The sequence below is a fragment of the Cyprinodon variegatus genome, unplaced genomic scaffold, assembly GCF_000732505.1.
Source record: "Cyprinodon variegatus isolate N-32 unplaced genomic scaffold, C_variegatus-1.0 Scaffold97, whole genome shotgun sequence".
NCBI lineage: Eukaryota > Metazoa > Chordata > Actinopteri > Cyprinodontiformes > Cyprinodontidae > Cyprinodon > Cyprinodon variegatus.
The window spans coordinates 114,575-127,492 of record NW_015150550.1 but is presented as its reverse complement, the minus strand read 5'-3'; the positions used below and the strand labels follow the sequence as shown (position 1 = coordinate 127,492).

The window sequence follows — 12,918 nt, the reverse complement described above, 5'->3', positions numbered from 1 at the left end:
AAGTAGGAGAGGTTTAGTACATATTGTATTAATGCACACCGCTGCATCTTAGACCATTAAACTTGGAAATCCTTTATTTTGGTAATTCTCAAAAAGTGTATAGATTATATAGATTTATCCCAGCTGCTCACATTTCAGTTTAATTTTGATTTTATGGATGGTTCTTAATGAAAACCCTAAATACAGATTTTAAGTAGATTTAAACACACCAACAACTAGAACAAATTAATCATTTGGTATCCCACAGTGGGAAGATTCAGGCGTTTTTAGGATAATAAGACATGTTGGTTAAAAAATGCAGTGTATTAATCAGATATTGTGTACTCTGATTAACTCAGATCAAAAGCTTTTTATTCAGAAAGAAATCTGGACCTGCAGAACATTAAGATTATTATCTCCAGAATCTGCTTTTAGTTCTGGGTAAATATGCATAACTTTGGTCCTAGTGCGCTACAGACATTCGTAGAGCACTAGGACCAAACAGAAAACCTCAGCCCCCTTCACTGAGTTTAGACCGCCCACAAGCTCCTATCTTTTCTTGTGTGATTGGCTTTCACTGTCACTCGTGAAAGCTCACTTTACAGACATTTGATTCGCCACTGAATCGGGTCTGTGATTGGAAGGTCAAACACGCTGAAGTTGGTTATATTAAAATATACTTAGCAGATATGGTTCTGAAGCGGTCTCTAGATAATTTTATCATTGTGGGCTTTTTGTTAACTGAATGCTATATTCCTGAAAAAAATAAACGCTCATATTTTATTGTGTCGATTTATTGTGAGTATCGCTTTTTAAAATAAAATAAAATATAAAAAACGACGAAAATTACACAGGAACTAAAAAGCGAGCAGACCAAGTTCTACCCGGTGGCATTTAAAGACGCACAAAATGTCGCTGTTACCCTGGCAACACGATTCCAAAGCTGTTGATGATCAACCGTTCAAACGATTTATTCAAATAAGCATCCAGGAAACAAGAGTTTTCATCTCAAACAGTTTAAGGTTTGTGTTTCTAACTAACATCTGAACATTAGCACCTTCCAGATGTTTGAAAGTAGATGGAAAAGTTTCGGTTTGTAGATTTATTCACCAACGATTTGTCTGTTTCTGAACGCTTAAGAAGAACCGGTTCATATGGAGGAAGAACTGTTTGCTCCGTCAAGGTGAGCTGGGCCTGGGATTTCTGAGAAAATTAGACTGAACAGAACCAGGAGATCAGTGCACCAAACGTCCTTTCAGACACTTTTGTTTATATCCCAGAGTTCTTAAAATTTTTAATATAATTTAATATTTAATTTAATTATAATATTTAATTTCATATAAATATTAAAGTTAATTTATTATGACATCCAGCAAGCTTTGACGTCTGTTTATCCATCCAATCATTCATTTTTGTACCAAGTGCATTTTGTAAGCCTCACCGCTGTAGAAATATACACAAAGTTTTTCATTCAGTCTTATTAATAAAAAATAAAATACAAAAATAGATTTAAAAAAAATTAATGTTCTTGAATCACTGCAGAAGTTATGGCTCATAGCTGTGTCCTCATGGCTCACTGCCCTGCATGTTTCAGGTTATTCTTTGCTGCCAGACTTGAATAAGTGACTGACTTTTCTGCAGCCCCTGATGGCTGCTGTGGAGAGAATGCAATCATTTAATGCATGCGAGTTGCTTTGGGGTGTGTTTTGTAAAGTCATCTTGTCTAATACAATAGCAGTGGTTCCTATAGACGATGTAAAGTCCAAGCTTTTATTTTGGTAACCCACCCATGCTTGTCAGCAAGTAAATTTGCATATTAGTTAAATATTTAGGTCCACATTAAAAATTTAGGTTGCTAGCTAAATGTTCAGTTTTTGAAAAAAATTGAGCAAAAATATTTAGTATGGGAAACAAATATTTAATTGACAACTAAGTATTTACTTTACTTTAAAAGCTTAAAATAGTGGTTCCACCTGAAAAATATTCGTCAGTGTCCATCATCAAAATACAAACAATTGTATTTCGAATTACATATGTATTACATACATACATATGTAAATTAAAGCAAGTACAGCTTGGGAGCTGTACTTGCTTTAATTTACATATGTAATTTCAGGCTGAATTTGCCCCTAAGACCGTCAGGGCTTAAGGATTTAATATGTTGAGTATGAAAAATGAATATTTAATTTGCAAAATAAATGTTTCACCTGGATTAAAACATTTAGATTGGAACTAAATATTAGATTATACTAGCTTAATGTTTAATTTGTAAATTTAATTATGTATGTGTATATTATAATGTTAAAATTGTTTAAAAATGTATGAATAATATGGTGATTATAAGAGTTTAAATATTAACCTCAATTTTTTTTTCACATATTAAAGGCTAATTAACGCCAAATTTTGCTGCGAATATTTGATAAGGTAATGTTACAAACTGCATCCTATAAGCGGAAGCAGTCACATCTAAAACATGCAGGACATTGGGTCATCATGTGGTCTCAGCTCTACAGTTCTCAGTAGTGGTTTTAGGCTACCAAAAGGAATTGGCTCAGTGTTGACTCCTGAGCCTACCAGTATCCTTATATTGGTTAGATTGGTAAAGGTTATACTCTATGCAGTTGAACCTTTTTGGAGTCTTTCTGTTTTAAACTGTGAAGCGAAGCAACTTTTCTCTGTTCGTTTTCCTCCTCCAGTTCTTCAGCTGCTGAAGCAGCCTTCGATGCTGTTATTTGCTGCATATTGGAAATCATGATGGGTAATTTAACTGTCCTCATGTGTGAATACGTGAAGCTGGTGAATGTGGAGTTAGTAGGATCTGTTTTGGTGACCTTTTGGGGTTTCTGGATTTTTTATTCTAATTTCTGAGAGACAAATATCTGATAATTACTGATTATTATCAGTAGTTTAGCATTAACAGTTTTCTTTATTTTCATTACTTTATTTCAGAGGAGGACTTTCAACACCTTAAGCAGAGATTCATGGATCAGTATTACCAGGAATTTGATGAATCTGATGAGAACAAGCTCAGCTACACTTCAATCTTCAATGAATATGTCAGTAGAAGATAACTGCGTCCTTGTTTGGATCTGTTTTAGTTAATGACAGCATCCTTTATCTCTGGCTCATTTGTCATGTAGGTGGACCTGTTGGAGAAGCCTCTGGAGCAGTATCTGATGACGAGGATTCCTGGATTCAACATGAACACCTTCACAAAGATGCTCATGTGAGGTGTACCGTCAGATCATAACTACGGAACCTCAGAGCTGCCATTCCAATAGAGCAAACTTATGTAACTGTTAAAGTTTTATTGTTCTAATGTGAACTTTCTTATTTATTACCTAATCATGTTTTAATGTTAAAATAACAAGAAATAATATCATAAGTATGTGTCTTGTAGTACGATGAGAAAAGATGGTTCAAACCTGAAACAGAGGTTTGCCTCTGTGGTTCTAAGCAGCTCTGAGGCTCCTAAAGGGACTCGGGTCTCATTCAAGCTCCTGATGCCTGGAGGCAGAGTTGTTCTGATGTCTGACCACTAGATGGTGGATTTGCACCTGGTGTGATTAGACTAAAAGGGTTTTTTTGCTTTTATTTGCAGGCAGCACAAAGAAGAAGTCCCAAATGATGTGTTGGACATGTTGTTGACATTCACAGACTTCCTGGCCTTCAAGGAGATGTTTTTAGAGTACAGAGCTGTGAGTAGACTGAAGGAGGGAGGACATGCAAAGAGCTTCTCTGGCTTGTTTTTTACCTTAGTAATGATATGCTTAAATACTGTGGTGTAACCGATGTAAAAGTATTGCTGCTGTTCTACACCTTTAAAGAAAATCGGTTATCAGATGTTACATACTTGTGTCTGGCGCCGTCATTCTTGTTTCCCCAAATCTGCTCTAAAAGTCATTAAAGATGGATGCTCTGCATATGAACTACTCTGTCTGCTTTCATGTAATTTCAGACAAAAGAGGGTAGAGGCGTGGATTCGAGTCAGAGTCTGGTGGTGACGTGCCTGAATCCTGCAGACTCCAACCGACCCTGCTGAAGTGACTCTGGCTGCATTTTGAAACTGAAAGGTCCAGAGATCTTCTGGATACATCTCCTGTGTGAATCATCATAGCTCTTGTTGTAAATGGACTTAGATAGAAGGTCTGTGTGTAGCTATAATATTTTATAAACTTAGTCTGTCTGAGAGTCATGACCTTCCATTTGATATCATCCTCTGACTCACATGTTTTACATAATAAATAGTTTTTATTCTAATTGGTCGATGAAGAGATTATCCTGATGGGTGAATAGATGTCACAAGCATTAAAAGTGATCTATTTTTAAACTAAGAGCATTTAGTTCTTTTATTTTAAACTCATGTTTCAACAATAACCACAAACATCCTGTTTATCAACCAGTCTTTACAAAATCTCATTACAGCACAGAAAAAGTTCGGCATAAAACCACACAGATGTTGCTGCAAGCTTTCTCCTATGATGGGGTCGGGGACGGGCATTCCCTGTAAACATAAAGTAAACATTTTTCTCTGATAATTTGGATATTAAACTAGGGACAGAAGCAGCATGAACATAATGAGGATATATGAAACATTTTGGTTCTGCTGATTTCAGAAACATAGTGTTTTCAAACGTTAGATTTACTTCCTACATAAAAAGCTGCTCTCTGACATTCCTTCCCTTTTGCTGGGTTTATCCAAAACTGTTTTGTTTCATCTCAAAGTCTTCAATATTTGATCTCCTCATCAACCAGGGTGATCAAGAACCTCCGCAATTACATGAGGTCTGGTTATAAGGATTAAAAGATGGGAACACATCAGCGCAGATTATCTGGGTCTCACCTTTTCAGTCCACATGGTTCCTAAGTTCAACAGCGTTCCTTCACACGGTTCCTACAGTCAACAGCGTTCCTTCACACGGTTCCTACAGTCAACAGCGTTCATGCACACGGTTCCTACAGTCAACAGCGTTCCTTCACACGGTTCCTACAGTCAACAGCGTTCCTTCACACGGTTCCTACAGTCAACAGCGTTCATGCACACGGTTCCTACAGTCAACAGCGTTCCTTCACACGGTTCCTACAGTCAACAGCGTTCATGCACACGGTTCCTTCATTCAAAAGGGTTCCTGCACATGGTTCATACGTTCATTAGGGTTCCTACCGTGTTCTTACAGGCAGTTTCTACTTCCATCAGGGTTACTAGGTTCCACATGTTTTTTCTACATTCCACAGAGTTCTTACATAAGGTTTCTACAATTCACAGAAATCATATGTTTCCACAGAGTTCGTTCATATGATTCAATAGGGTATTTGAGAACCCTGAAACATATTTCTCTAAATAATAGCTGTCTTTGGGAATCAAGACTTTGAATTGCAGCTGTGTTTGTTAAACCGCTTCTGGGTCAGATGTCAGTCGCAGAGGCTAAATAGAATAAAGCTCTTAAGCTATTTACTGTAGGGTGACCCGGTCCGGAGTGTGTCATAGAACTAGTTGACTCAGTCCAAGTGAAAAAAACAGTGAAATAATGGTTTGCCATTCAACCGATTCAGAAGACACTTGAGCACCATCTTGTTTCATGATCTGTGGGATACACTGAGGACAAACCGAACTGGTTTGATGGGTTCTGTGGTCAAATGGTTGAAATAATAAAGGAAAGATGAGAAAAATAATACTTAAACTGGGGAAATCTGTAGAAACATCGGATTTAAATGGGAGGGATATGACTGCTGGAGGTCCGTTGTCCTTAAGTCTGTCAGTTCAAAATGTGTGGGTGCTGCTGGGGGAGTACCTGTCTGCCATCAGGTCAGCTCTTTACATTTAAGCTTTACCTCCAACTATTTCCTTGTTTTTCAAAGCAAAATTAAGAATTTTGTAAAAAAAATAATTTTAGCCATTGCTCTGCCTGGGATGATTACTGGGCCCCGGGGGCCTCTTTATATTGATGCTATTAAAACCCGGCGCTGGTGATCTGCCATGAGCTCCAGTCAGATGTTTCAGGAGCAGTTTCTGAGTTCCCAGGGTCCTAGGTGGGCACCGTGCTGGTGGCTGCGTTTCCTCCATCGCCCCTCCAGTCCAGATAAGACAGGTAAGCACTGGCACCGTACAGCAGGGTCAGCGCTGCCCCGAAGAACTGCAGACAGACACATAAGGAAAGAGATTAAACACCTCAGCTGATCTATGATCCCTGACTTTCTGTAATAATACCTGGTCTGGTGGCAGAAAGTATCAACACCAACTTTTTATCTAGATGTTTCTTTATTTTTACTCAAGTGTTTTGGTGACATTTTTTACATTAAATTGTTTTTAATTTTTCTTTCTTTGCACCATTTTTCTTCTTTTCTAAGATGCCAGATCCATCTGTTCCTGCTGCAAAGGTTTAGAATTTAAAGTTTTTCTAACTTGAATCTAAAATTAATGAGCCATTGTTCCTGGAAGAATCCACTAAATACTAACTTGTGTGTCAGAGGAGCAGTAAAAAGGAGCTGATAAGATGATCTGAAGTAAAGCAGATCTGAGTTGAGTGGGTGAAAGGGTGTGAGGAATCAGGTGGCTGTAAAACAAACCAGACTTTAGTCTCTGCTGGCTGTAATACCCTCAGCTGATCTGTAGATTTCCATCCGCTGCTTGTCACCTACAACATTTTAGATACTGAGATGTTCCAGAAATCATCTGAACAAACTCCAGTGGAGGCTCAGTCTCCCCTCAGGGCCTTTTGTCAAAGCTTACAGTGAGGAAAATAAGTATTTGAACTCCCTACTCTTTTACAAGTTCATCCACTTAGAAATCATGGAGGGGTCCAATATCAGCCGGGATGACACCACCAGCATGGATAGAGACAGTTCACCAAAGAAAGGGTTGGAGTATACATTACAACCTCTGTGTTCAGATCAAACCCACTACTAATTCTTCTGGTACAATGGAACTGCCTACAGTCCAAAGTAGAATACTTCATGCGTCCACGTAGCTGATGAGTGGCTGTGAAGCTCTGAGCAGAACCATAATGTCAACAGAACCACGGAAATCTTACAGCAGCAGCTCCAATGTGTCCAAAGAAGTAGGAGCCTTTAAAGACATACGCAGTGGCTGCGTTGGTGATGAAGGCCGTGAGGTAGAGGAGCGTGGCCACACCTGTGTACATCATCACCTATCAGAGACAGAAACTCAATTTATTAAAGCATGTCTTCCCTTTCACTTAAGAATCACTCTATCATTACATAACCAACATGAGCTTTTTAATAACATAATTAAGTCCTCTTGTTTGTTGTTGTTGATTTCAAGGGTTTGCAGAAACAGGAAACGGTAACACATGCACTAAGACATCTGTTAGATGGGACAGGCCTTACGGTTAAAGCCCAGGGAACGACTGTCAGTCTCCGTGGGACACTGAACAGGAGGACGAAGAAGAGGATGATGGTGAGAAGCCACAGAGTGACTTCCACGAACATCACCCAGCCGTATGCTGCATGAGGCATATATGGGGTGCTGGCGATCAGCGCCCAGGGGAACAGGCCCACCACCTAAAGATGAGAAAGGGAACAGAGCAGGGTGAGAAATGATTCAGGATCTGTGACCAAACTACACCCTAGAGCATAAACATAGGCCCCTAGATATGGGTCTCCATGGAAACAAATGAAGTGGTTCTTGATAGTTTTTCTGTGCTTAACCCTTTAGCTTTAGAACATATGAAAATGTATTCTAGAAAAAATAAACTTTTAGATCTGTAAAAAAAAAAAAAAAAAAAAGCCATGCAGTTCAAGATCCGCTCAATGACTGGAGGGCATCTAAGTCATGTGACCACAAAACAAACCCACATCATCAGCCCTCCACTACCATGCTGGGTTGCTGGTAGAGATGTTGATGCTCATGTCGTATTTGGTTCTGTTCATCATGATCCAACATCTCTACTTTGTTCTGGTCTCTCTAGAGGGTGTTTTCCCAGAAGTTTTGTTCTTCATCCAGATGTAGCTTTGCTACCTAAGTCTTGCTGCCCTCTTTCACATTCAACCCTCCCAGCAAACCAGTCTGGTTCAGGGTCATGACCTTTAACCTTTTACCTGCCAAGAGATCCCTATAGAGTCCAGGTTAGCTTAAATTTGGCAGCTGTCCTAGGGATGGAGATGACCTGAAACTTTTTTCCACATTAGCAGCAGTTGCTAATCTAAGGTTATTCCTGATGTGTATTCAATGTACCAAACAGAGACGAATCCTGCTTTTATTGAACTGCTCACACTTGCGGGTGATGATTAATTTTAAGGTGTAGCATTTGTGTGCCCATTCTCTCTGAAATCAGCAGAGGAAGCAGGGAAGGATTTATTTTTTTCCAGTATGGAAATGATCGATCCATTCACCCTCATAGTCAGGAAGGTCTCACTGAGACCTTCTTAAAAGCAGGATATAACCTGCAAGTGTGAAGGGAAGCCAGTCTGGAGCCCAGATCGACCCCAACACTAAGCAGATCCCAAAAACATTGTGAGGTTTCTAATGCTGATGTTTAGGAGGCAGCTTCATGAAAATGTTTCTCCAGGTTTTCCTCCCCTTCCCGGGGTTCTTTTCTCTTAGGGTTCAGACATGACAGGATGGTCCATTATGCATGCAGAGATCATGTTTCTGTTTTTACACACCTGATACAACCCCAAACAATGCGTAGCTCTTCGGGTGACCTTTGCACACCACCTGCCATAACTTCTGTTCTTTAAGGGAACAGAAAAGACCTAAGAATAAATATACTAAATTATCTTCAATAACAGCAGCAACAGGGTTTTTATAGGACTTTTAAATCAGAGTAGTTCTTTAATCTAGAGAAACGTCAGCATTATTTCTATAAAGACACGCCCAGCTGTGCTTCAAGGTATTAATAGCATGATAAATTCTGGATAAAGAGATGAAAGTTTGAACATTGCTCCACTAATGAGCGATGACATTTATTCTGGAACTCTAAATGCGTATTTTACTAGATTACGGTCAAGGTTAAAAATAAGAAGTTAGACCTCCTTTGTTTTCTCCAGCTGTTTGAACGACACACAGACCCAGTTTGAAAGTTCTTTTGTAATTAAAACTGAGCAGAAAACCCCAGAAAAAACAAACAGAATGACCTCATTCCAAGGATTCTGTTTAGGGCTTGGCTCACAGTTATTCTGCTCAATATCATGTGTTGATAACAAGGAAAGTTATTTATTATTTTTAATGAGCTATTTGCAGACTCGCCTTCTTTTAGTTAAGGACCTTGGACCCTGATTTGGTCCTCCCATTATTGCGGGGACTCATAAAGCAGTTAGGTGTGACGCAGATTGATCACTAACTGTTTGTTTTAAAGGCTGAGCTCCTCTCTGTGAGTCATTGGCCTCCTGGGGACAAAGATCCAATGAAACATTCAGTCACATGTCCTCATTGTGGACGGGGACTATAGTGGAAATAGGAAGGACCTAAAGGGTCTCCTAGTCACATGATAATCATACCACAACATGGACACTTCCTGTCTTTATAAGACCTGAGTGTTTGTTGGAGACGTTTATGGTGCAGAAACCAGAGCTTGTTAACATTGAAGTCTTCTGTTACCAAATGAACTGCGTGTAAACATATTAATGTTTAATCAGTCTCCTGTAAAGATAACAGCACTTTAAATGGTTCATAAAGTGTAGTCGCTGTTTAACTTATTGCTACTAATAACACGTAATTTGATCTAAGATTAACTCAAATGTTCTGCAGAGATACGGCTGCTGCTGTTTTTCACATCTTACATTTAAAAACTCAGAACTGACTGTGTGCAGCTTTCTAATATTTTCTTCACTCTCACTATTGGAGGTTAAAAACACACTTTTTCTCCTTTGACTTCGACTCATAGGAAGTGGTTTAAACCTCATTATTCTTGCCAGTGTTATTATTCCGCTTCATGAACAACCCTCCACTGCACAACAGCTCAGCTGTAGAGGTGGTCAGAAGCAACAAATTCCTGGGGCTGCACATCACAGACAACCTCACCTGGAATGTAAACAACACCTCACTAGTGAAAAGGGCACAAAAGCGTTGTACTTCCTGTGGAGTATGAGGAGAGCCCACCTGCCCCCACCCATCCTCACCACCTTCTGCAGAAGCACCATAGAGAGCATACTGACCATCTATCTTACTGTGTGGTCTGGAGGCTGCAGCGCCACAGACTGGAAGTAATTTATAAGAGTGTTGAAAACAGCAGAGAGGATCATTGGGGCTCCTCTTCCCTCCATTAAAGACATTCCATCCCAGCACTGCATGTCCCGAGCCCGTAACATCATCAATGACCCCTCACACCCCCACCATGGACTGTTCTCCCTGTTGCCCTCTGGGAAGAGAAATGGCAGCATTCTATGCAGGTCCAACAGATTCTGCAACAGTTTCTTCCCCACCACCATCAGACAGCTGAATTGTTAAAAAAAAACTCTAAATCATGTCACAAACTCTGCAACACACTGATGCACAGTCACTTTATTCTGCTTCTTCTAATTGTTTATCATTTTGTCCAGATTTTTTTTGACCATGTTGCTGTTTCATATGTTCTTTTTGAATAAAGTAGTATGGTATAGCAGAATATGGATATGGGGGAGGCCCTACCTGTGTGAAACATGGACTAAAAAAGAATGCTTTTATTTAAAAGTAGTGCTGAATGAAAACAAAACAAAAATATCTGACAGTTCAGGTGGGCCTTATTGTTCTCTCAGACCTCTCCTGTTCCCCCCGGGAAGACCCTTAATGGCGCACTCCATTCAGCATTTAAATAACCCTAAGTGATGATGATGACAATGGTGTAAAACAGGTTTTGATCATTGTCATCTGTCAATCCTTTCCAATGGTAAAATGGTCCATAAAATAAGATTTGGATAAACTAATCTTAGGTGTTTAAGTTTATAGAAGTTTATCTCAGCCTTGAATCTCAGCCTGAGAGTCGCAGGCAGCTGTCTGCTTCAAGGCCAGCTGGTAGCTTCATGCTAGCTGTTTAAGTGAGATCCTTTTATTTAAGGAAGTTTTGAGTCTGTCTAACAATACAGAAGCACAGTTACTGTGTCAACATATCAGTTATTTGATTTAGGAACTTTTTTGTCCTACTGTGATAATGTAATAAACTTGAACCATAATGTGTAGACTGTATTCAAACAGACAGTTCATCTGTTTGGATGTCCTGCAGGTCCTTCCGATTAATATAAACATGTCAGACACAGAGGTTTACTAAATGGTTTGAATAAACATCAAATTAGTTTCTGCTTCAGTCTAAACAGTAACTTGATTTCAAGTATTAACAACAGAAGCTGACCTAAACGTTTCACTTAAAGGAGGCCCTAACAGGGAGCCCAGTCTGCTTTCAACTGGACTGGAAACCTAATAATCACAGAATCCTTAATACCTTTAAAGGTTGTTCTGATTTACTTTTTTATGAAGACATCAGCGTCAGATCTTTTGAATCCAAATCAACTAATGGATTAATTTCTCTCAAAGTAGGAGATGAGCTCTAAATTCAGCAAGCTTAATAATCATTTGATGTTTTTAGTCTGAGAGGGACAGATGAATCACATCCAGTCTTTTTGTTACAGTTCCAGATTTTTTACAATGTTCCTCTAAAGATAAATATGAGCATTTTTAGTTGATCAGATAATATTTACATCTGCCTTTAACAGAAATCATGTTCTCTAGTCTTTCCTAATTTTTAAAATGGCTAAGCGAAATATTCCCATGACCTGTCCATGTCTGCCCTCTCTCACCAGCTGATAACTGGAGATCAGAACGGGTCCCTTCAGACTGTACGGTTTAGGCAGCTATAGGAAATGATTTGTGAAGCAGCTTCACAGCGTCTGCTGAAGGTGCAACAGGTTCTGCAACAGCTTTTTTCCCGCTCCCATCAGACTGTTGAACTGCTGAATTCTAAACTGGACTCCATCCCATTTTTTTGCACTAATGTTGCTGAATCCTTTAAAATAGGACAAAACTCAATGTTTAGTAGTTCATTTTGCACCATATTAATTTTTGTTCTGCACTGAATGTTTTCGGATTAATGCCCTTTTGCACCATTATTTAAACTGGTTTATTTTTCCTCCTACACCGTTTTACATTCTAATCACTGCTGCACTTTATATTGGTAATGTTTATCTTACTCCAACTGCAATACCATTTCCCTGTTGTAAGATGAATGCAATTAATTTCGTTTTGTATACAATCCGTGCATACAAAATGACAATAAAGTTTGGCTAAGTCTAACTATTGCTGCTCCAGTAAGTTTACTAAAGACTATTATTTATTCAGGATTTCACACATTTGCTAAACACATATATAGATATATATGAAGCATTTCCCTATTTTGTTCCTCCTTCAGTGAAGTACATTTTTAAAAACCTATCACAAAACATCTGTACAAGACTGGTTAATATTAGTAAGAGTACTGTGCTTAATAGATGATGATGAATTTGATCTTGCCTAGCAGCTTGTGGTGTTTTCTAGTGTTCCCTCACTATGAAGGAGAGCAATTAAAGTGGTTCTTACTATTTCAGTAATCATCAGTATGCCTTGGATGCTCCGCACAAATGAAACATCCATCTTAGTTGTGACCCTGGCTGTCATCCCGCTGAGCCTGTTACCCCCCTGATGGGTGTTCTGGTAGTTGGGAGTGCTGGTCTCTGTGGTAACCTTGGAGGGGAAGTCTGCCATGATGCACAACCTGTCGCCTCCTTAGATATCAGTAACAAAATTATCCAGTCTGGGTTCAGCTACCAGTAGCAGCCTAGATTAGATCAGAAGTGACCAAAGCTGCAATGGGAAGTCCTCTTAAAAAAAAGTTAGAACATCAAAGCCTGGCAAACCAAAAAAGGAAAACTCAGGTGTCCACCTGTCAGCCTGGAGCCTGCTCTGACAGGTATGAAATGGTGGCATGAAGAGAGTTCCTGCTGTTCTTACACACCCACACACACACCATGTGT

The 12,918-nt window shown here is 39.2% G+C and overlaps 2 protein-coding genes across 3 annotated transcripts; one reads left to right on the top strand and one right to left on the bottom strand.

The window, feature by feature from the left end:
- The first annotated feature begins 888 nt into the window (after nucleotides 1–888).
- arl2bp (ADP ribosylation factor like GTPase 2 binding protein) lies at nucleotides 889–4,308 on the top strand. Of its 2 annotated transcripts, none has more exons than XM_015374080.1 (7): nucleotides 889–1,001; nucleotides 1,123–1,162; nucleotides 2,676–2,737; nucleotides 2,929–3,035; nucleotides 3,120–3,205; nucleotides 3,581–3,677; nucleotides 3,938–4,308. In XM_015374080.1, the coding sequence occupies exons 2-7, from the start codon at nucleotides 1,134–1,136 to the stop codon at nucleotides 4,019–4,021; spliced, it is 465 nt and encodes a 154-aa protein (XP_015229566.1). In that variant the 5' UTR covers nucleotides 889–1,001; nucleotides 1,123–1,133; the 3' UTR covers nucleotides 4,022–4,308. The 2 variants fall into 2 exon arrangements, with proteins under 2 accessions (XP_015229566.1, XP_015229565.1); XM_015374079.1 differs by having other exon boundaries at nucleotides 1,120–1,162.
- Nucleotides 4,309–5,010: 702 nt separating this feature from the next.
- pllp (plasmolipin) lies at nucleotides 5,011–12,918 on the bottom strand. The gene is made up of 4 exons (XM_015374108.1): nucleotides 12,485–12,918; nucleotides 7,327–7,500; nucleotides 7,011–7,127; nucleotides 5,011–6,113 (listed from the first exon to the last, which is right to left on the bottom strand). Exons 1-4 carry the CDS (start codon nucleotides 12,647–12,649, stop codon nucleotides 6,006–6,008), a joined length of 564 nt encoding a protein of 187 aa, XP_015229594.1. The 5' UTR covers nucleotides 12,650–12,918; the 3' UTR covers nucleotides 5,011–6,005.